At 41.5% G+C, this 23,853-nt stretch overlaps 1 protein-coding gene across 3 annotated transcripts in view; it reads left to right on the top strand.

Moving 5' to 3' along the window:
- The window catches only part of MAST4 (microtubule associated serine/threonine kinase family member 4), a 309,991-nt gene extending 291,981 nt beyond the window's left edge, over positions 1-18,010 (top strand). For 2 of the 3 annotated variants that reach the window (XM_025047832.1, XM_015590495.2), the window contains 4 exons: positions 291-413; positions 8,147-8,283; positions 11,063-11,244; positions 11,560-18,010. In XM_025047832.1, the coding sequence (XP_024903600.1) occupies positions 291-413; positions 8,147-8,283; positions 11,063-11,244; positions 11,560-15,476 (4,359 nt within the window). In that variant the 3' untranslated portion in view covers positions 15,477-18,010. The remainder of the gene's footprint in view (positions 1-290; positions 414-8,146; positions 8,284-11,062; positions 11,245-11,559) is intronic. The other variant, XM_025047833.1, reaches the window with a different exon arrangement.
- The last annotated feature ends 5,843 nt before the right edge of the window (positions 18,011-23,853 follow it).

Genomic DNA, 23,853 nt, shown 5'->3' on the forward strand with positions numbered 1-23,853 from the left:
TTATTTATTTTTTCAGTTTTTTCCCTGACCTGCTTTTAAAAAAACAAAACAAACAAAGAAACAAAAAAACTACCTTCTTAAATCACCTGAAATTTTTTTAAGGAACCACAGGAATTATCCTGTTATAGGATGATAACAGAATAGAAATAGTAACTGTGCTTTTTTGATTTCCTTTTAGAAGCCTAAAGGTCCTTTGCTAATTAACTCAGAGTATTCTGCCCGTAGATATAGGAGGCATTAGAGCTGTCATTTGTTTCCTTACAAATGTACCCTCTCTTCTTGGACTCTAGAATGTGGAAGAAGGAAGCCCAGCGTGCCAGGCAGGACTAAAGGCAGGAGATCTGATCACGCACGTCAACGGGGAGCCGGTACATGGGCTTGTCCACACGGAAGTGATAGAGCTCTTGTTAAAGGTATTATCTTTTATATGTCACAGCTGTACAGTTGAGGCAGGTAGCCAGAAAGAGCGAGAACTAGGAATTCTATACTTGAGTTCTAGAGTGCGTCTCTGATGTACTCATTACACACATGGTCTTATTACTGGGAAAAGTATTCATTAGTCTCAGGTTCAGGTTAAAGACAAAGATGTGAATTCTCTCATTTTATATGGTGAAAAACATGTCCTTATATCTACACTAACATTTCTTAATTTAATTTTTCTTCTTATTCGAAATTACAAATGGTGAGAGTTCTCTTTGTTTTATATACTTCACATAAGAAAATCTGTTTGGAAATCAAGTATCCCAAAGGTAATTTTCTTCAGGAACATTCAGGAGGTTTTATTTTAGTATAGTGGAAGTCAAAGTGGTATTAAACTATGGGATCTCATCTGAAAGTTTAGTCTGAGAGTTAGATTTCCTTTGAAAGATAGAATTGTGAATGTAAACACATATACTATAAATTATATAAATAACTGGTAATCAAAGAAGGAGTTCTAGAAATCATTAAGCGCGCCCCCCCCCATACAAATGACTTTGAGTAGAGATCAATTTCTATTTAAATGTAAGCTGAATAAAGCCGAGGGAATAAGATCACAGGAAATATGAATAGGAATGGAGAGAAAGAATCTATTCTGATCCTCTCAATTCTGTTGTGTTTTTTGCTTTGCCACCTGCTGACTCTAGGATATAAAATTATAGTTTCAAATATGGATCTGGTTAAAATAAAGATGAATTTGAGTTTGATATTAAATTTTTTTCAGAAAAAAACTGATTTATCTGTGATCAGAAATACAGTGTCTCTAGTTGCAGGATTATTTTACAGACAGCAGATTTTTGGTTGACCTCTTGCTTCAAGAGCACGTAAGAGGCTGCCAGATATAGAGGTATGACCCAATTTCAGATAGCTATGGCCTGTTGAGAAACAAAGCATATACACATATATGGCATTTAAATAATGTGCATTCAGATCATTTCTAGAGTACTGGCTCAGTGGCAGGTGCCATAGTAGACATTAGTAACACAGAATTTAGGTATGATTCTTGCCTTCAAGAAATATGAAAGATGTAAGAGATGTGTAAGCAGATAAAAATACAACTTAATTAGGGCTGTAGCATAGGGAGTAATTTCATACTTGTTTTTAGTACATTCGATAAGTGGGGAGAGGCATCACAGGGAAGTGACATTTAACTGGAACTTGAAAAAAATGAGGGATTTGGAAGGTACTACAGAAAGTGAGTCTGTAAAAGCCTTTCAAAAGTAAATTTAGTTGAGTGATTTTCTCATTCCTTCTCCACCATTCCCTCAGCCAACACAAGTGTATTCTTCAAAAGATTCTAGGTCTGGCCTATGTTCCGGGAGTAGTAACAGCATGTATGCTTAAAGGTCTAGTGTGAAGTAGCAGATTATAGGAAAGTTATTGCCACTGATTAATTCACAGCATTAATGAGATTTTGGTCTTGGGCTCAGGCCCCAAAGAGGTTGGGGTCTAGCATTGCCGTTATTCATACCCAAAGGATATTCCTCTAACTCTAGCCAGCTTTCTCACAAATGCGTGCTATTGATCACCAGAGGGATAGGACTGAAGATTGAGAGAACATTGCAGAGCCATAGGCAAGAAATCAGCTTATGGTCATGCTGACACATAGCAAATGTGACAGCAACTCTGCAGGAGAGATATGGAGTTACTATTAAAACTTCCCACATAATCCCAGCCTTTACCCAGATCTTGGTATATAGGTGGGTACTCAATAAATGTTCGTGGAATTGAGGTGACCATGGGGGTTCTCCTTTGATTGCTGTCCAAAAGTTAACCATGGGAAGAGTCAAATACTGCATATCTACTTTTGTTGTGTCTTGTCTCCTGTCTTGTACATGCCATTCATTTGATAATTAAAACCTTAAGATTGATGGAGTTAGTTTACACTTTTGCATTATGCCTACTGGGTAGAACCATGCCACTTCTAGAACCTACTTGGATAAGACGAGTTTTTGGTTTCATTCACCATCTATCTCTGATAATATTCTTTGTCCAGTTGCCTGGGCTGTCTCTCTGTCTACTTTATCCAATATATAAGCCTTTCCAGTTAGTTAGGGACCACAAAGGTAGAGAGAGGTGCTATCTCTAAAAGGTAGACAGAGGTGCTATCTCTAAAATGCTCCTTGAGCTTTTCCAGGAACTAACTTTGACCCTTTGTTTGGGGTAATAAATCTGTTGTATAGGTGAGCTTGTCTTAGTTGTTATCAATCCTACTAGAGCTTTCCCATATCTTGGCATTAGCAATTAAAAGAAGGTCAAAGGGATTTTAAATGGTAACATGTTTGGCCTTCTACATTCTTTATAACCATATTGTGTTATTTATGGCATAATTCCTGCCACAACATATTTTTACATAATTTCACATGTCTACTCATAAAAACAGAAGAAATAATAAACTGAAATATGCATCTTTAGAAAATATGCATTTGTTTTGCTGAGACATAATTGATCATTTTCATCATTTATTTGGTAATTATTTTAATATGATTCTGGATTTTAAAACCTCTCTCCCTCTTCTATGAAATTTGAATGTACATTTCTCCCGAAGGTCTCTTGGCAGAATCCCATGATCCCATGTATAACATTTTGCCCTCATCTGGTTACGGAGTGCCTTCGTTCCTGCATCTAGTCAATGTGTGTCTGAAACTGTGTAAACATGCTGAAATGGAGAACCAATGGCACGCTTCAAAGCCATGGCATGCCCTGTCACAGACCCAAGCAGAGGATCCTGCCTCTGTTCATTAAGGAAGCACTCAGAAGGGATAACCAGTGTAACAAAACAAAGAGGATACAAGGGATTTAATTATCTTCCCAGTAAATTGTGTAATCATGCAGCTTTCTTCCAAATTTAACTACAGGTCTTAGACAAAGTGTAAAGTGACTAGTATCAACACTGGGCTCCCATGTGCCATCACTGGTGGAACATCAGGGTGGTAGCTGTATTTTTGTATTCCTGGATGCTGTTTACGTGATGTTCTATACTTACAAACTACTTCACAAAATCTCATGGCACCCTTAGAAAAAGGAAGAAGAGCTATCAAACAGGGCTGCATGTATATGATTAGAAACACATGAATATTACTTATTTATTGTTTGAATTGTAAACATAGTAAGCATAGTCCATGCTTGTTTCATGGCTTCACTGTGGTCACGGGTGGAGGCCATGTTGGCCCCGTCATATCCCCTGTCCACATAACCTGCCTAGCTTAACCTCTCTAGTTCAGGAAACACTGTGCTCAACCAGGTTGCTTTCTCAGGATAGCAGTTGTTTAAATCCCTAATGTATAAGAGAAGCCCTAAAATTTTATCAACCCCTGCCTCAAAAATTTCTTCTCTGTGAACTCTGGGGAACCTCTGGATACTAAAGCTCTGGGGACCATCAAATAGCCTCATTATTACCACCCTCACATATTCACTGAGCCCCTGAAATGTGCAGAGCTTTGTGCTAGGTACTACAAGAGTCCCACAACAGATGACACATAAGAATAATAGATAATAGAGAGTGCTTTACATAAATAAGCTCAGATAATCCTCATACCCTGTGAGGTAGGTGCTATAAATATAAATGCCCCCATTTTGCAGATAAAGAGATTAAAGCAGAGAAATGTTAGCAGAGCAGCCCAAGCTTATCTGCTAGGAGGAAGCAGAAGATTTACACCCTTGCTGTGTAGCAATGGAGCCTGTGCTCTCAACTACTACACCAGATTGCTTATACATGAAGTTCTCCGATTGCCAATAGCTAACAGTCTGATGTTCACAGGGGAAGACAGTAGCCATACTCGGCTACAATCAAAACATTATGGAACAGATTGTAAATATGGCCCAAGTTCTGAAAGAGTGATGGCCTTCCACTGTGGTGGACAGATGTGAGCAGTTAGGGATCATCTGTGCAAGGCTGTGAAGGCCGGTTGGAGATTTAGTATATGGGAAGGGGATGCAGGACGGTCTAGGCAAATCAAAGAGAGTGCATAAAAACACAAGGGTCAGAGAGCTCAAAGTGCTTGAGATACATGAGTAAACCAGTGTGGCTGGAGCTTAGGTTCAAAAAAGGGTTGAAGTGTGCAAGATGGCTGGGGCCGGATTGTGATGTGTGTGAATTAGAGCAAGGACGCAGGTATGCAGGGAGAGTGCCATTCCCCATGTGCGTTTTGCAGAGGAAGAAATGTAAAAACAGTCTAGCTCAAGAGGTACCCAAGGCCAACTCTTAAGTAACAGGGAACCAGATTAAGAGAAGAGATTGAATAGACTGACTTCTGCTATTGTATTCAGTTCAGCCAGCTTAAAATAATTGCTCTCCCACTGTGCACTGATCACACAAATAATTTAAAGTAAAAGCGAACTAACTGAACATTTAACAATCACTGGTCCCATTTTTTGTTGTTATTTTTAAACAAGTACCACAGAATTTCTCTGATAAGAGGTCGTTCATTCTCCAAGGGAATTTGTTGAGGAACCGACCCGTCTAGCCACATGGTGCCATTTAGGCAGCCTTCCCTGTAGCTGATCCACCAGGTGGCAGTCTTCCTATTTCTCACCTATTCTCTATGAAGTTATTTTTTCAGTCATTTATGATTTTTGTAATCATTAATGTTTCTAACCAAATACTGGTACTCTGCCTCTTTTTTTTTTTTTCTTTAGGGAAATTATCTCTTGTTGTGTCTCCATAAGTCTAATAAACTGTCCTCTGGACCAACCTTATGTAGAAACAAGGAAAACTGGATTTGTTTTTTATAGACAAAGGGGACATTTGTACAGTCTAGTGATGTGTTCTGATTTAGCATTCCTGGTTGAACTATTTTCTGACAAAAAATGTTCGACATTTATATTTCTTTTATACAATGTTTACATTATTTTTATATCTCCTTAATTTCTTCTTGACGATCTGATACTATGATCATTCCTCTTGTCAGTGCAGTGCCTGGTCCCGTCACCACCACTTTTCCTTAAGTACCAGACATGGACGTAGCTCGGAACAAGACCGGTGGAAAGGATCTGGGCCTGCTGTGCCCTTGAGGAGCAGGCTGTGGGGGTGAGGGGTGGGACAGCCAGGTTTGGGCTCTTCCACTGGGTGCCATGATCCTGGAAAAGAAGAACCTCAGTGTCTCTGAATCTGTTTTCCTTATCTATAATGCAAGGATTACAATCCCTTCCCATATCATCCGGTTGTAAAAACAACAATAGCAACAATAAAACAGCCCTTGGAACCTGATTGTGAAAACAAAGTAAAAGAATATATGTGGCAAATACTTTAATATTCAAAACGTGCTTTTAAAATACGGAGTGGCATTGTTAGCCTCTTATCGATAAAGGTAGAAAAGTCAGTGCTGTATTATGTGAGAAAGGGGTGGAACTGGATTCAGCGGAGAGAGGAGCACCCATGATCATTATGGCCCCATGTGTCTGTTCTGTATATGAATGTAGAAAAGGATTGGAAGAACTTCTGTGAAAGATGAACCCCCAACCCTGTTTGTGCCCTTTTCCTTCACCGAAGGCATATGGGAAAACTAAAATTTTATTATGGTCTTGCTCGATTTGTGAAGAAAAGATTCCATTCCAAACAGTCTTTATCAACAGGCCTTTTAGACTTACAAGCTGAAATTTCCATCTAAAAATAAATAGAATGCCAGTCTCTACTATCAGATAAAGGTTTATGTTTAAAGCTCTGGCATTTGCATATAGAACATAATATTTATTCTTTCATAATGAAAAAAAATTTCTATTGTTCAAGTTTAAATCCTATTTACCTGAAATATTTTTTATAATGATGATATTAGGTACGGGATTATATGTTCTTAAATATATAAAGACTCTAAAATCAGTAATAAAATGCCAAGACTTTTAGATACTAAATTGGATCTAAGACATGAGCAAATCATTCCCTAAAGAAATACAAATGACCAAAATAAATGAAACAACATCTGGCCTGTTAATTGTCAAAAAATGAAAATAAAAAGTGACGTAACTTTTTCCTATACAATTGGTAATTTGTTTAATGTTAATATTCAGTTCCGACAAACCTATGATAGGATAGGTACTCATGTGCTGCTGGCAAAAGTATAAATTGGCATAAGCTTTCTGGAAAATAGTGTATCAGTATGTACCAAGAGTCTTTAAAAAATTCAGATAGACCCTTGGATTCAGTGCATGGAATCTAATTACCTAATCTAAGGAAAGTATCAGGTTAGGACAGTCATATAGAGATAAGAATATTTATTTTGACTCTTAGAAGAATTTAAAAGTAGAAAACAATAGCAGTAGGGAAATAGTTAGATTTTATTTCACCCATCTCATGGAAGATTACAATACAGCCAATAAAAACTATGTTCTTAAAGGATATTCAGTGGTGAGGGGAAAGGTTTTCAAAGTTACATAATGTGAAATGAAAAAAACAGCATAAAACTTAATATTAGATTAATTTAAAATTAAAATGATTTATAAAGTATGTCTACATATATGCATAATTTATGCTTGCTCGAAAAAAGACCTGTAGGAAATAATACTGAAATATTACAGTGTTAGCTGAGTGGTGGGCTTCTCAATGATTCTTTTTTTTTTTTTTTTACCTATAGTTTATTTTCTTCTTATAATGGCATCTCGTACTTCCCAAATTAGAGGCGTGGGAGAGTAGACCTTACCATTAAAACAGTCCATCCTTGTTTTTTCAGTCCCCTGCCCCCACCATACTTAACTCCCCATTGCTTGGTACCACCTAGAGCTGAACTGCTAAGAGTCTTCCAGGCATGGGCTTTTTAAAAGGCCCTTTTCTTTTATTTCTGGTCTTTTCGGGGTAATTAGACCCACGCGTGACTTTGAAAGGACATGTTTCTCTCTTGGTTATTAAGAAATTCAAGAAGGGGTCATTGATGCCGGAGTGAAGAGAGTCAGTTCTGCCCACCTGCCCTGGGCACCCCTCAGCCCAGCTTCTGACACATTCTCCAGTTCGTCCCCAGCAAGCTCCTATCCCAGGACTGGGTGAAAAGACTCATGAACACACCAGAAATTACCTCACCACGTGTGACCTGGTTGAAAAAAGGCTGTTTCATACTCACTGGCATAAACTTGACAGCTCTGCAAACTGACAGGTTTTATGGTGATCGAAAAGGAACCTCTTAAAATAATGAAAAATAAAAGTCTCATTTTATTCCGTTACTCTTTGATTTCTAGGTCAAAGGAAAAACACGAAAATGAGAAAAAAAGAAAAATAAATCAAGAAGAGCAGACAGCCCCTGGGCACATTTGCGCTTAATACATATGGATGAAGCTGTTATTTATAGAGCCTTTGCATGTGTCACACTGGGTGCTAAAGGCTTTACAAACTCTACCCTATGTGTGATCCTCAGAGGAGCCCCTGTGAGGCAGGTGTGATTTCACTGTGAGGTAGCACAGGAAGTGGGGGCAGAGAGAGGAGAAGCAACCTGTTCAGGTCCCAGAACTCGGATTTGAACTCAGATCTGTGCAGTCCAGAGCCCACCCTCTAAAAGAAACCTCACATTTTGCCTCTACTCAGTTTGTATTCCCCAGGATTTCATGTTTAAAAGGATCATTTAGAAATGAAAGTCCTTTTGTATGTATGTCTTTGTGTGTCTTTGTCTTTGAATCTCCTCTCTCGGTTCTGATCTTGTTTCATTACAGCATTTCCCTTTAATATCAACGCATTTTATTTTTATAGAGTGGGAATAAGGTGTCAATCACTACTACCCCGTTTGAAAACACATCAATCAAAACGGGACCAGCCAGGAGAAACAGCTATAAGAGTCGGATGGTGAGGCGGAGCAAGAAATCTAAGAAGAAAGAAAGTCTAGAAAGGTTAGTTAAAGCAGTGTTCTTTGCGAGGTTAGTGTATATTCATGTTAGAGGAAAGTTACTCCCATCTTAATTTAAATGCTTACATGTGAAAAATATTATGCTGAGGTTTACATATATTTATACATTAAAGTTCATATTCATAATAGCATTATTTTTCTTAGTGAAAAGGTTTACACAGTTTTATTGTAGAACAATTCAGATTGCTTTTTCTCATGTGTGTGAACCATGAAAAAAGCCCTTTGCTCTTTCTTAAGCCTCTAGACTTCATTTCAGTTGATTTGGATTTGAGGAACCAAACCTTCAGGGACTTTAAAGCATTAAATCTACATTTAATAATGCCCTTCGCATTTTCTAAAAACAAACAGTTGCTATTTTCTAAATGCCAGATATTCTGAAATAACTATATTTTTAAAGCATCTAAATAAGCCTAGAAATAAAAAGACTTTGTTTTACCGATTGAAAAATCTTACTAGATTACCCATTTGCCATCTGGGAGGCACTGTGAGTATCTTTCTGCGTTCTGCGCCGATACTGGCAAAACACAGGTCTGTGTTTCTGGTGGGGACATTTCTTGCCAGGCAATTGTCTGGATGTGCTCCTGCACAGTGCTGCAGCTCCCCTCCTTAACCCACTTAAATCTAATGTGTCTGATTATATTAAAAGGATTTTTGATGATAGAAATGTAGAACAATAAGCAAATGTAAAAGGAATGCTTATCAACTCCAGGAAAGACAACGTTGTACAAGAAAAGAAATAGAATTATGCTTTTCATGGCCCAGCTGTGAACAATATATATAATATAAACACCAGCCCTTTTTCTACCCCAAAATTTTGGCTTTATTGAGAGGAAGAAAAAAGTGGACATGTATTTGGTCAGAAAGTAGAAGAGCTTAATTCTCATTTTCTGAGGTAGGACCTCAACAGATAATTTCCCAAACTGAAAAACTAAAAAGTAACATAAGCACGTTACTTAGCAATATGCAGACCAATGGGAGAAAAAAATAGATAAAAGGGTAGAGATTGATTTCTCTGGGGAGTGGGCAAAAGGCAAAGTAGGGACATTGTTATTTTTCATTATAAGCTTATAAAACTGTTTGACGTTTTAATGTGTTCATTACTTTGATTAAAATTATACACATGCAAAAACACATAAATTCTGAGATTCTGTTTTGTTTTTTTTTTTTAATGTATGGTTTATATTTTGATTGTGCTTTAAGTCATTTAAAGCACACTATTCCAAGGGGTAGAAGAGTTTAAACTTTTTGCTTAAGATTATCGGGAGTTAGTGAAGCTTGCCACATGGTAAAGAAACTGTACAGCCACCTGCACTTCTAAGCCATTTGAAGCTGTGCTTTTTGCTTTAAGACGTGCTTGTTGAACGCTAAATACACATTTGCTTCTGCTGCAGCATGGTGTCTGCTGCCCTGCTGATATGATAAGCTTCAGTTCACCTTTCTCGGTTTTTCTATGTAAATGTACAACCTACATTGTCCTTAGGAATATTCAAGAGCCCACAATGGAATAAGCACAGCTAACGACCCCTCGTAGATAAAGCCTCTGCCCACTGTGTCGCCATTGAAGTATTCTGTATCCAAGATGATAATTTTTTTCCCAGAGATATACTTTGTATTATCTCTTAATTAAATTTTGTCAGTATATCTGAGGGTACATACTCAGAAGCTTTCAGGCAAAGAACACCCTCTTCATAAACTTGGCAAATAAACGAATGAATATATATTTTTTCCTATCTTCCCAGCTGTTCTCGAAGTGTTTAAGGTTAAGAGAACTTCCATTGTATACTATCAAAGACTCTTCCTTTCTAAGTCATAAAAGTATTTTTTAAATAAATTTATTTATTTAAATTAGTTTCGAGTATACAGTACATTGGTTAGACATTTATATTTATAATATTCATAAAACGATCCCCTAAATTGCTTCCTCCCTCCCCTGGCCTTCCACTTAACCATTATATTAATGCTAACTACATTCCCTCTGTCGTGCTCCCCATGCCAACTATCAACTAATTTGTACTTCTTTAACCCTTCACCCCATTCTTCCAGCCTCCCAAGCCCCCTCCCCTCTGTCTGTCACCAAATTGTCCACTATATTTGTGAGTCTGTTTTTGATTAGTTTGTTCTTTTTGTTCCTTAGATACTGCATATAAATGAAATCATGTGGTATTTATCTTTCTTTGTCTGACTTATTTCGCCCAGCATAATAACTTCTAGGTCCATCCATGTCATTGCAAATGGTAGGATTTCTTTTCTTTTCTTTTTTTTAATGGCTGAGGGAACCCTCATACATTGTTGGTGGGATTGCAAATTGGTACAGCTGCTATGGAAAACAGTATGGAGGTTCCTCAAAAAATTAAAAATGGATATACTTTTTGACCTAGCAATTGCACTTCTGGGTATTTATCCAAAGAAAACCAAAACAACAATTCGTAAAAATCTATGCACTCCAATATTCATGGCAGCACAATTTACAATAGCCAAGATATGGAAGCAACCTAAATGCCCATCAACAGATGATTGGATAAAGAAATTCTGGTTCATATAGCCAATAGAACATTACTCAGCCATTAAAAAAAATGAAATCCTACCATTTGCAATGACATAAAAATATTTTTAATATAAAATGAGATCCTACTCTTGAAGAGGATCTGCCACCATATCGCTGTCTCTGGCACAGAGATACAAACAGAGTAGCTGGTATTATGGGGTTGCAGGAGTAGTTCTGAAGGTAGAATCTGATCAATTGCCTCCTGTTTTCACTCTAGGAGGAGATCCCTTTTCAAAAAACTAGCCAAGCAACCTTCTCCTTTACTCCACACCAGCCGAAGTTTCTCCTGCTTAAACCGATCTCTGTCATCAGGGGAGAGCCTCCCAGGGTCCCCCACTCACAGCTTGTCTCCTCGATCTCCTACGCCCAGCTATCGCTCCACCCCTGACTTCCCATCCGGTGAGTGAGTCTCCTGGACAAGACAACAAGGGAATGTTGAGAGGAAGTCAAAGTCACCATGTGAGATCCTAAAACACAAGAGGATTGTTCCAGTTTAAAGGTCATCAGATAGGGCCGCTCACACCATTCAAATGTGACAGCAAGTTCTAGATTAATCCTTGGCGTGGGGAGGTTTATCTAAAAAGTGTTCATTCATTAGCATTAGATGCAAATTGCTGACCTTTACCTGACCTTACCTAAAACAGTTTGGGCTGGAAGCATTGAAGGGAAAGGGAAGGCGGCCATTGCTCACAGCATTCTGTTTTCCCCCCACAGGTACTAACTCCTCCCAGAGCAGCTCCCCAAGTTCCAGTGCCCCTAATTCCCCAGCGGGGTCAGGACACATCCGGCCAAGCACTCTCCATGGTCTGGCCCCCAAACTCAGTGGGCAGCGATACCGGTCTGGAAGACGCAAGTCGGCTGGCAGCATCCCGCTCTCCCCCCTGGCCCGGACACCCTCTCCAACGCCGCAGCCCACCTCCCCTCAGCGATCTCCGTCTCCTCTGTTGGGACACTCACTTGGCAATTCCAAGATTACTCAAGCCTTTCCCAGCAAAATGCACTCCCCTCCGACCATCGTCAGACACATCGTGAGGCCCAAGAGCGCTGAGCCTCCCCGGTCCCCACTGCTGAAGCGTGTGCAATCGGAGGAGAAGCTCTCTCCCTCCTATGGCAGTGACAAAAAGCACCTGTGTTCCCGCAAGCACAGCCTGGAGGTGACCCAGGAGGAGGGACAGCGGGAACAGTCCCAGCGGGACACGACCTTGCAGAGCCTGGAGGAAAACGTGTGTGACGCACCTGCCCTCAGCCGAGCCAGGCCTGTGGAACAAGGCTGCCTGAAACGCCCCGTCTCCCGGAAGCTGGGAAGACAGGAATCTGTGGACGACCTGGACCGAGAGAAGCTGAAGGCCAAGGTAGTGGTGAAGAAACCAGACGGTTTCCCAGAGAAACAAGATTCCTACCAGAAACCCCACGGACTTGGTAGTGATTCGGAAAACCTCTCTACTTCAAGGCTAGAAGAGAGAGAGAAAAAGATATATCCAAAGGCTTTAGAAAGATCTAATCATTTTGAAAACAAAGCAGCCATGCAGGAGACCCAGTCCCTGGGCAGTCTGCTGAAGGATGCTCTTCATAAGCAGGCCAGCGTGCGGGCCAGCGAGAGTGTGACCTCAGATGGGGCAGCAGCTGGCTGTGGCCCGGCTCCGGGGGACCACAGCCAGGGCAACTGTGACTTCAAACGAGCCTCCACTCCTGGTACCCACCAAGACACTCTCTGTCACTCCACTGACAGGTCCACCTCTGGGAAGGGTGACAACATAGAGAAGGCTCCCCAAGCCAAGGAGTATCCCCGATGTGAGAAGTTAGACAGCAAGCTGGCCAACATTGATTACCTCCGGAAGAAAATGTCACTTGATGACAAAGATGACAGCCTCTGCCCTGTGCTTAAGTCCAAGATGACATCTAGTGCCCATGAATGCCTGCCGGGGAACCCAGTCTGGCCCATCAGTGGGCAGCAGGAGGCCCCACTGGCCTCTGACAGCAGATCATTTATCAGCAGTGCCCATGCAGCTCAGATAAGCAGTGTCTCTTTCGTCCCTCTCAAGGCCTTAGCTGGCCGGGTGGATGGTGGAGCGGAAAAGCCAAGTTTGGTTGCTCCTGAGTCACCTGTCCGGAAAAGCCCCTCTGAGTATAAGCTGGAATGTAGGTCTGTGTCGTGCCTAAAGCCAATTGAGGGCACTTTGGACATTGCTCTCCTGTCTGGACCTCAGGCCTCCAAGACAGAGCGGCTTTCGCCAGAACCTGCACAGAGCCCCAGCCCAGGCAGTGACATGGGACCCTCTGCGCCACTGGCTCTTCCCAGCAACGGGGGCAAGAAGGGTGACACTGCTGGTCAGAGGGAGCCTTCCCCTGCTGGCTTCAAGATGAGTAAACCCTACCTGCTCGAGCCTCGCTTCCCCCCACCCAGCCGGGGTCTCCAGAATTCACCAGCAGCTCCCCTGCCTGACCCAGAGCTAAAGCAGGACAGGAAAGTTCCCCATGCCACCAGAAGCCTGGTGACAGTCACGGAAAATGATCCTCAGCGGAGAGAGGGTGGCCCTAGCAAACACCAAGACCCCAGCCCCAACACTAAGCGCCGGCCCTTCCTGGAGAAGAACCTGCACAGGTCTGACACGTCCAGACCGCGTGGCCCACCCCCACCTGAAAGTGTCTCCTCAAGGGAGGAGCCGAGTAGAAGGGAATCGTCCGAAATAGGCCCTTCCACAGCCAGAAGCGAGCGGTCTGCCACAAAGGCTGGTGTCCACAGAGACCCCTCCATGGAGCTGTGTTCTCTAGAAGCTGCTAAAACCAGTGAAAACTCCAGAAATCTCCCCTCTGTGGGAAGGACCCACCCAGATCTCTCCACACAGACCCAGGCCATGGAGAAAGCATGGGGGCCTTGCGGGAAAACAAATCACAGAGAAGGCCAAGATGAGGCAAGGCAGCTGGCCAGAGAGGGCTCTTTGCACTCGGTGGGGATTCTTTGTGAGAAGGAGCTGGGCATGGGCAGGAGTGGCGTGGAGCCCAAGCCGGAAGCCCCTCCTGCCAGGCGGTCTCTGCAGCCACCCAGAATTGAGAGTGGGAAGAATGAAAAGCTTTCTGGTTTCCCATCTTTGCAGAAAGACAGTTTCAAGGAACCAGAAAGTAAAGAACAGCTTCTACAACAGCATCTCGGCAGTGGCTCTCAGACCCCACTGATCACCAAAGAACTGCCCAGCATGGCCACTCGGCAGCACTGCAGTTCACCCAGCCCCTCTTCAGGCAGAGAGCCAGGGAGCAAGCCCTGTGCTGCAGACCCCAGCCTGGGCCTCCAGGACTTGCCCAAGCCCACTACTGTGCACAGTGAAAGCAGCAGCCACAAGTCCCAGCCTGGCCCTGACCCAGGCCCCCCAAAGTCCAAGCACTCAGACAGGCTGCTCTCCTCACAGAAGCCAAGTACTGGGGCTGCAGTGGTCAGAGAGCCGGGCATGCAGCCCCCTGGCGGCCCCAGCCAAGAAGGGAAGGGCAGCAGTAAAGGCCTGTCAGATGCGCTCCCTGCCCTGCCCTGCTCCCCGAACACAGCCAGTGATGCAATCGGCCAAGGAGGAAGTAGGCCCTCAGTCCCACTGCCCCCTGAAGGGGTTCCTCTGGACACCAAACTGAAGCCTACTGATGGCGGGCGTCCCCTGGAGATGCTGGAAAAGTCCATGTATCTGCCACGGCAAGGACATCCAGGGGTTAATGAGTCTGTAGACCAGAAACTCCCCACTGTCAGTGAAAAGCTAAACCTGTCTCCAAAGCACCCCAAACCATCCACTGTGAAAGATGGCTCCCCACCATGCAGACAGACAGACAAGAGCCCCAGTGCACAGCCTACCACCACAGACAGGAAGTCTGAAGGGAAGAAATGCACGGAAGCACTTCATGTACCAGCAGACAGCAGGAAGCTGGAAGCCAGCCTCTCTCTGGCACACGGTGAGGCCAGGCTGAAAGGCACAGAGAGACCTCCAGCAACAGTGGGGAAAGGCTTGCCAGAGGCCAAGGGGAAAGGGCTCAGTCCCCAGAAGCCACCGACTGAGGCAGGTAAGCCCAGCGGCATGAAACGGTCTCCCTCGGCCACCGGACAGAGTTCTTTCAGATCCACTGCCCTCCCAGAGAAGTCTCTGAGCTACTCTTCCAGCTTTCCTGAAGTCAGACTAGGAGTTCGAGAGGCCTCTACCACCAGCAGCGACCCCTCTTCTGCCAAGGCCAATGGGACTACGACTGAGCCCACAGCCCCTAGCAACAAGGACCATAGGAAAGCCCTGCCTGGGAGTGATGGCGGAACTCAGATGACAAAGAGCGACTCTTTGCCATCTTTTAGGAGCTCCACCATCACTCCGGAGTCACACCACCCCAACCCGAATGTGGCAGGGGGAGCCGGCCCGCGGGACAGGGCCCTCTCGGTCACTGCCACCACGGGAGAAACCAAAGGGAAACAGTCTACCCCAGGCCAGTCTCCTCAGACTCAGAAACAGGATGTATGGAAACAGAATGTAGGCAGAGAGGTGACCAAGCTGTCCTCTGTGCCCAGCACTGACCGCCCCATCGCCCTTTCTTCTGAGAAAGACTTTGTAGTCCGGCAGAGGCGGGGTAAGGAGAGTTTGCGGAGCAGCCCTCACAAAAAGGCCTCGTAATGTGGCAGGCCCGTGTGGCACTGGGGAGACCCGACTCGAATGTGTGACTGAGTCTTGACGACCTTTCGAAACCAGCACTGTGGGAACATCACCAGGCAGAGCCTGGAGCCTCACTGAGGGAAGGGAAGAGGAAAGACGGAAAGAAAGAGCGGACCTTCTTCCAAATGCCTTCCCAATTGTAACCGGTAAAACTGTTACCAGATAGTATTTGTACAAGAAAAAATAAATACCTTTACAGTCGAGGGTTGTCGAGGAAAAAGATTTTCCCTGTAAATATCTGGCAATGTGTTTGGTTTGGGATATAGAGTCTATACCTTGCTGCTGATTGCGTCGTTTACTACAGCTTTTTTTTTAAAAAAAAGAAAAAAAAGAGTTTTGCTTTACCACTTATCATAACGTAGTAATGAAGCAAAAATGATTAAAATCAGGTGAATGTGAAAGTATAGCTACACCCTTATTTGTGTATAAACACATCCACCCACATGTTTTGGTCTGTGGTTTAAGAGACTATTTCAAGGCTACGTTTTTCCTAAGTTAAAACATCCTGGTAGAGAGAAAGATGCAAGAAAGCCCTAAATACAGTAGATTGTGAGTTTTCATGTTTTTTTTTTAACCAGAGATTTTGATAGTACTGTATCTGGCTACCTGTGTTTCCAGATCTAAAGCAAGAACTACTCTCATCGCTGCATTTGGAATCCTCCATTAGGAAAGGCCAGAACAAATGGAGCCTAGCCATGTTCATTTCACGGCCATCTTAATGGACATTTTGATCCTGGGTCCACCTGTCTGAAAGGCCAGCTGTCCTTGTCTATGGATGTGTATGTCGGGTCTTCACCCTAGGTAGAGCGGGGGCTATTAAACACACATCAACTTTATTTCTGTTCTCTTGCTTTTTCTTCTTCTCATGCTCTTAAACTCAGGCCTTTATGCTGTGAGTCACTAGTCTAAGAAGCACACGTTGTTTAGGCGTCCTCCACCAGCCCTGCCCTTGAACAAAAAGGAAAATTACTGGCTGCACACAAATCATCTAGTACTTAGGTTGAGTAATAAGCATCAGGCATTGGAAGAGGTTTTAAATTTGCTTTTTTGAGGAAGGAAAGGGGGAGTGGATTTTGGCATCACAGCATATCTATTAAGGAATAATCAGGACATCTGATACATTTTAATACATAGCTGGGGCCTTATGTTGTAGATGAAGCTTGCTGTTTTTAGCAAGTTCCTGGGTTTCACATTCATTTCTGTATGCATCGAGTAGCTCCACACATTTCATAACATGATCTCTTTATTTGTATGCAAAAAAAAAAAAATACTGTATTAATAAAGAGCAGCATTTTTGTAACAAAAAGACCTGTTGGAGCTATTTGGTGCTTGAATGTGACTGTCCTTTTTACTTTTGCTAAGCCTTATTTAAATTTTGTATACCATGAAATATGTAGAATTTGTCCAATCATTTTAGTGCTGAGGGGTTTCTTTTGTTTGTTTTTTTGTTTCAGTTTTCCTGGTGGTTTGTTTTATATTATAAGATGGCACTTGCTGACATAAGTACTAAGGCACTAAGATAAAATACACACAGATAAGTATTTATAAGATGCTTGGGATCCATAGCAGGAATTTTTGTTTTGTTTTATTAGAGAAAAATAATTACCAATGATTACTAACCTAGCACCCAAACCTCCTTGGGGATGTCTTAGTATCTCCAGGCTGTAAAATTGTTCATCTAAGCACAGCATCATCTTAGAGCCCTGTGGATGGTATAAATCATTTAGCAAGACTGTAAACTCTACCCCAGAAACAAAGGTGTAACTTCACTGACTGCTTGGTTGTCCTTCATTGTAAAATGATTTGGCAATGGCAAAAAAAAAAAAAAAAGACAAAGTCTCCTCCTTGCCCCTATTTTTTTCCCCATGTAGTTTTAGCCACTTCCCATCACTAGGTTGTGAAGTTGTAGAAGAAACAAATACTTTACGAGAACTTAAATGAGTTTCAAAAGTGGTCTCAACATTTATAATTCGTATCTGTGTTCGGCAGTTGTCATAACGCAATGCTTCTGCACTCGGACATCAAGACAGGTCTATCGGGGAGGCAGTTTGTGGTTTACAGCCTTTGCTATTTAACTGTTCAGTTTCCTTTAAAGCACAACTAGGTGCTCGTTTACAAATGATATTTTTATGTATATTTTGTAGAGCGTATTATCACTTTTGCCAAATACGTTTTTGCATTTTGGATGAGTAGAGTACTTGAGGTTGCCTCATGTAATACCTGTCTGTTGTCGTAAACCTCTCCAATCAGCTGATAGAAATTCTCCTGTGTTCTCTTTGGTCAGTCTCCTGTGATTGTAAGATGTGCTCCTCGGTAGTACTCCCAGAGGTAGATTTACCAGCTTAAAGTTTGTTAGGATCTGTGCAATAAAGTGTTTGCAGTCTTATTTTCTCTAAGAAATTCCCTATGGATGTCATAATTGTTGTATATTGAACAAATATTTATACTTATGCAGTTGCATAACATTGAAATAAAAATTTAGCATGAAAAGATAATGACTGATAAGTTTTTTCACATATACACACATACATACCATCTCCAAAATGTTACCGAATATAACTCTATATTATGGAAAATATGGGGTTTCGCAGATTGCTTTTTTCTGAGTGGGATGGTTTGCTAACTTTTTAAAATTTATACAAACATGTTCCATTCTTCGAGATTAAGTCTTCCTTTAACTCCTTCCTGTTTTCTACCAGCCTTTTTCCTGCAAAGCTTACCAGCTTCCACACTAGGCTCACTATCTCCCTACAGTCTTAGGAGGAGTATCCTTTCTCAGTGACACCACCTCCTTCAAGTCTCCTAAAAGTTTGCTCCATAAATTACTATTGTGTCATCTTTCTTTACCTCTCCTCCTGTTTTCTCTTAATTAAAACCATTGAAACTATCAGGAAGGAAGGAAGCAACCTCACACTTATGGTCTACCCACAATAGGTAGATAGATGGTAGATAGATAATTGATAGGTGATAGATGATAGATAGATGATAGATAGATTTGTTTTCTCTTCATTAAAACCATTGAAACCATCAGGAAGGAAGAAAGCAACCTCACACTTATTGTCTACCCACAATAGGTGATAGATGATAGATAGATGATAGATGATAGATAGATGATAGATAGATAGATAGATAGATAGATAGATAGATAGATAGATAGATGATAGATATGTACATAAAAGATGATAGAGATAGATTTATATATAATATAGATGAATAGATACTTAGTACTGGGCATGATGATTTTCATCGACCACCTCATTTGAGCCCCAACACAATCCTCAAACCAAATGGTGGTGGCATCTCCATCCTACAGATGAGGAAACAGGCCCAGACAGGCTATGGAATTTGCTTACATACACTCTGTAAAGAAAAGTTGGATAAGAGTCCAGATTTTTCTGGTTCTAACGCTCCTGACCTTTCCAGACAGTACCAGGTGTCATGTTATTGAATTCAGGCCCAGGTCCCTCTGTGAATGATGTAAGTAAGCCACCTCATTTTCTCTTCTTTACATGTAGAAAAATCTTATGGTGCAAAATTACAAATTTGATGATTGGTGGGAAACCATGAGCCAAGGAATCTAATCGTTCCCTGTAATAGGGCTTCTTAATTAGTTTCAATTAATCAGCAGATAATTTTCTATCTAGCATTTTGGGTTCACGACACAAATATAACATGGAAAAGTGTTGCTATATTAACTACAGAAATTGGCTTCCTTCAGTACAGGCCAGGCATTAAGGAACTCAGTGGTAGAAAAGCTCTCAAATTTAACTTCTCTCCTACCAATCTATTTATAACTAATTCCTCAAAGCAGTCATTTTGTGTTATTCCTCTTTTATTCTACTTCCTACCCCCGTTAATGTCATACACATCTCATATATCTAGGAAAGCTAGACATGACCACAGCTTTGTTGAACCTCAGTTTCATGACTGCTTGCATATGGAAAGTCAATCATTTTGGCCCAGGTTCAAGTTCTCTGACAGTTCAGATACCTTAGAACCTGGACTGGAGTCATTAGCACTAACCTTCATAGAAAAACATGCAACAGCATCTCACTGAATTCTGGCACCGCTTATTTCAAAAGATAAGATTGTCATCTCATAATATCACAGGCTGACAGTGGGGCTGTCAATTCCAATACTTGGATGCAGGCAAGCACTTCAAAAAGGGGATCTGCTCCTAAGACTGAAGTTCCCTGTATACTGACACACGCCAGTCAAGTCTGATCAGATGTGGGGAAAGGAAAGATCTCTTGCATATGATTACTTGTAATTGCCCCACACAGTTTTACAAAAAGTCTATTAATGTTGTAAAGCTGAAAACCTCTAACAGATTTTCATCTGCTGTTTCATTAAGCACTGCCCAGAGATGGCTGTCAGCAGCCGGGAGGTGAAGAATGAAGATGTTTGCAAGGCCTGAAGCAACCATATTGTGGCTACCAAGTCTTCATGTGTCAGGCTGGCATCAGCATATCCTCCAGCCCTGACCTGTAAATCCTTTGCCTGCAAGCTCTGTCCCTTCGGAATGCACACACTGTGTTAAACAGTGCTGTACTGAAGCAACTTTCCTGAGCTGGAGACAGATTTGCTATTGTTGGGACTAAGGGCAGTTCCTGTGTATACCCATCCACATCCGTCAGCGCAGCACCACCCTGTAATGTGAGTCCCAGCTTCCCAGACCACAGCCTGTTCAAGTAAGGAATCCTTAGAACATGGCTCCCTCTGTCCTCAGGGCAAAAGAAAGAACAACTCATAAATCTTGGACTTTACCATTTGCATTTGAAAACACGAAACTTAGAAAAAGACTGTCTTCTTTTTCAGTACCTGTAAATTCTCACAACCAGTAACCTCATTATTCTTCTTGTACTTTCGTAAAAACAAAAAGTCTTTCTTTTAGAACAAGACCCTTATTTTCTCTTTATTGTTCAATACATGGTTGTTGAAGGCAAATTAGAAATACAGAAAAGCAAGAAGAAAAATGACTCACTGCAATCCCACCAGCCCTTTGTCATTCTTTAGTTAATTTGTTTTATTTTTCAAAAAAAAAATGAAATAATAGCATAATGTTTGGTAACCTGCTGTTTTGCTTAGGATCAAATCACAAATATGTTTCAATGTGTATAGGTATATTTCTGCAGTATTATTTATCATGGCTGAGTGGCACTTCATTGTATGGATGTGTCATGTTGTTTTCTTCCATCTGCATGCACACAATAGAGAAACTCAGGTGCAGGTGAATGAAGTCATCCTACTCAGCTCTTGGCTCTCAACCTTGGCTTATCCCAAATTTCATTTAATTTAGTCCTACACTTCCTCCTATCTCCCTCTCCCACTCAATAGGCAACCATGTTAATGGTTTATCTTTCTGTGGCCTTACAAAATATAGATATCATTGTTTTGTATGCATGTATTTTTAATTTATAAAAATGATCATGTTAATATATCATTTTAGGTTTTCTTTTTTTTTTTCTTTTTTCTATCAAGCCCTATATTTTGGCCCAATACGTGGAGGGCAAGGAGAGGCAGACCAGTCCGGATCGGTGGATAGCAGTTTCATAAGCAAGGGAACTTACAAACAAAGCTTGACTAGGGCAGCCGCAAGAAAGTAGATCTCATCCGCCCACCAAAATCTTAAAAGTGTATATGGAGGCCTTAATGGGGTTCAGTCACTTATACCATCCAAATGATCTCAACAACACCTTAGTTTCGAGAGCCTTCCTTCCTGAAAACGGTTCCCACTGTTTGGCAGAGTGTACATTCTGAGGACAGAGAAAGGGTTTGAGGAGCCTCCGATTGCAGGGTCCAACTGGCGGGTCAATGGGCAGTCACGAACTCCCAACGACCTCCAACACTGTATGTTTTAGATTTAATTACATGGCTATAGCTGTATCGAATCCATTGCTTCTAACTACTGTATAGAACCTCATGGTGGGTGTCTTCCACATTTTACCTATCCATTTTCCTATTAGTGAACACTCAAATTGGAACTTCCTCCTCCAGAAATAATGCTGCACGGAATATAATTTTGGAAATGTAAAATTTTCTTTAGATATGTACCCAGAACAGAATTTGTGTATCACATATCAATTTGACTAATTATTGCTACACGGTTCCAGTCTACACCCATAAGCAGTGCATGCAGTTTCTATAACCACTTCCTACCTACACTATTATCCAGATTTCTCTTTTTGCGAGGCTAATAGATATAAAACTTTATCTCATTTTAACTTGTATTTGTCTATTTCATAATAGAATCAACATGCTTATAATTCTGTTATCCACCGAAGAACATGGAATGTCTCCCCATTTATTCAGATCATGTCCTAATTTATTTAATCATTTATCTGTTGTTGGATATTTAGGTTGTTTCCAAGGATAGAAGAAAGAGAAAAAGAGAGGCCAAAGCTCTTTAGAAAGCCCGTGAACCAACAGGAAGGGAGAAGGAGGAATTGTATGGATGCTCCAGTGGTCCCCTCTCCTCCACTTACCTTTGCAGGATCTAGTGTGTCTTGAACAATCAAATGCTTAAAGGACAGTAGTAACTAAAGATGGGGAGTGGGAGGGACAAAAGGATACTCAATAAAGTTCACTGTTTAATCTTTCATGAGCAATAATGGCTCTCAAAAATAATCTGTAGGTATAGGATCTTTCCTTTTTCAAGACCCACAACATCTAATATATTATTTCAAAATCTAAGTAGCAGAGATGGAGTGGGAATGTGTGGGGTAGATGTGGGAGCAGGGTAGTTTAGGAGAGGAGCCTAGTGGGCTGGCAGTGATGGCAGAAGGGACTAATACACTGCCTGCCCAGGATGTCTCACCTTTGGGTTTCAAAGCTCCTTAGACCCCTTTCCCATTTTGTTAGGACATTTCCTGTTACAGAATATGGAGCACTTCTTTAGCTCATTTGATTAATGGAGCATAACACATGCTTCTGCTATTTTTTGATAAAATTAAGATTAGGGAAGGATTTTACATGAAATCATTTAACTGAGAGTCCAGGACGAATCCCAGTCTAACAGAATCCCAGAATTGAGGGTGGGACACAGGAATCTGTTTTGTAAAGAAATCCCAGATGATTCAAGTGATAAACCAGTATCTGGGAGCCACACTGGGCTGGCCTAATTCTCTGCAGCCTTCAGGCTAATTCGCCCAATGGTGGACATTCTAACTCTTGATTCTAGCACTTGATTCTAGCTGAACACCTAGCACCCCGAGTCGTGACTTGCTTAGAACTAACCACATCTTCTCTTGCTGTAATTCAAGTTAATTTTCTCTTCAGCATTCAGAGCACGTAGAAAACATTGTCAGCCACCCCTCTTGTATCCAATACTAATATATAAAAACATTAAGAAGCCATTTATTCCATACTTTTATAAACTTAAAAAATGAAAATGGCACTTATTGAGGAATAAGACAAGTAGGAATGATATGACAGTTTCCCGTCTTGAAATTTTATAGATAATGCTTGTGTTTGGGTTTGTGCTGTGTTCAGTTAAGAGTGATGGCTGCTGGCACAGGAGAAAGGTATAATTTGCTCCCAGATTGTGGGAGTTTCAGCTCATGCAGAGAGTTCTCTGTGATGGAGGCCAGTCAGTTTTTTATGGACTTCAATGCTATTTGCTTCAGTACACTTTGAAATTCAGGGTCAGCTCACTGAGCTACAACATGCAATAATAACACATTTTTAGGAGTAGCTTGTCAGAGCCGCAACAACATGTGATACATAAAACGAATAAACACACCGTGTCTACAGATTCTATCCTAGTAATCAGGATAAAGCAATAAAATTGACAGCAGTCATCAAAATCTCTCTTTCTGACTTTGTAAGGTGAGTTTACTGGTGCTTAAAACAGAGGAGGTGTCACAGTCTTAGATCACTGTGCAATTATGGAGTTGCAAGTTGCATTGCATGGAAGGAGTGCATGCCTGGTAAATGAAAGCAAGATGGGTAGTTACATTTTGCTAGAGCTTGGGACCCTATAGTCTTAAATGTGATGCAATCCGCATCAGAAATATTCTACAGAATGCTTTGGTTTTTTCTAAGTTATACATTAAATATTATGGAGGATAGTGTGTCTATGAAGTGGTAGATCAACAATTAATATTTCCTGTCTATAGCCTAAATCCTTAAGGAGAAAAGAGCTTAAATTTGCTAGATTACACAGGGAACTCAATGGTTTGGTGCTGTCTTAGACGGAATTCTTACAGTGTGGACTTCCATACTTTATGAAAGGAAGGAAGCGAAGAAAGAAGGAAGAGAAGAAACAGCAAGGAAAGAGAAACAAAGAAAGGAGAGAGGAAGGTTCCAGTGAGTATGATTTTTGCATTTTCATGGTCAT

The sequence above is a fragment of the Pteropus alecto genome, unplaced genomic scaffold (genome assembly GCF_000325575.1).
Source record: "Pteropus alecto unplaced genomic scaffold, ASM32557v1 scaffold20, whole genome shotgun sequence".
NCBI classification, from domain to species: domain Eukaryota; kingdom Metazoa; phylum Chordata; class Mammalia; order Chiroptera; family Pteropodidae; genus Pteropus; species Pteropus alecto.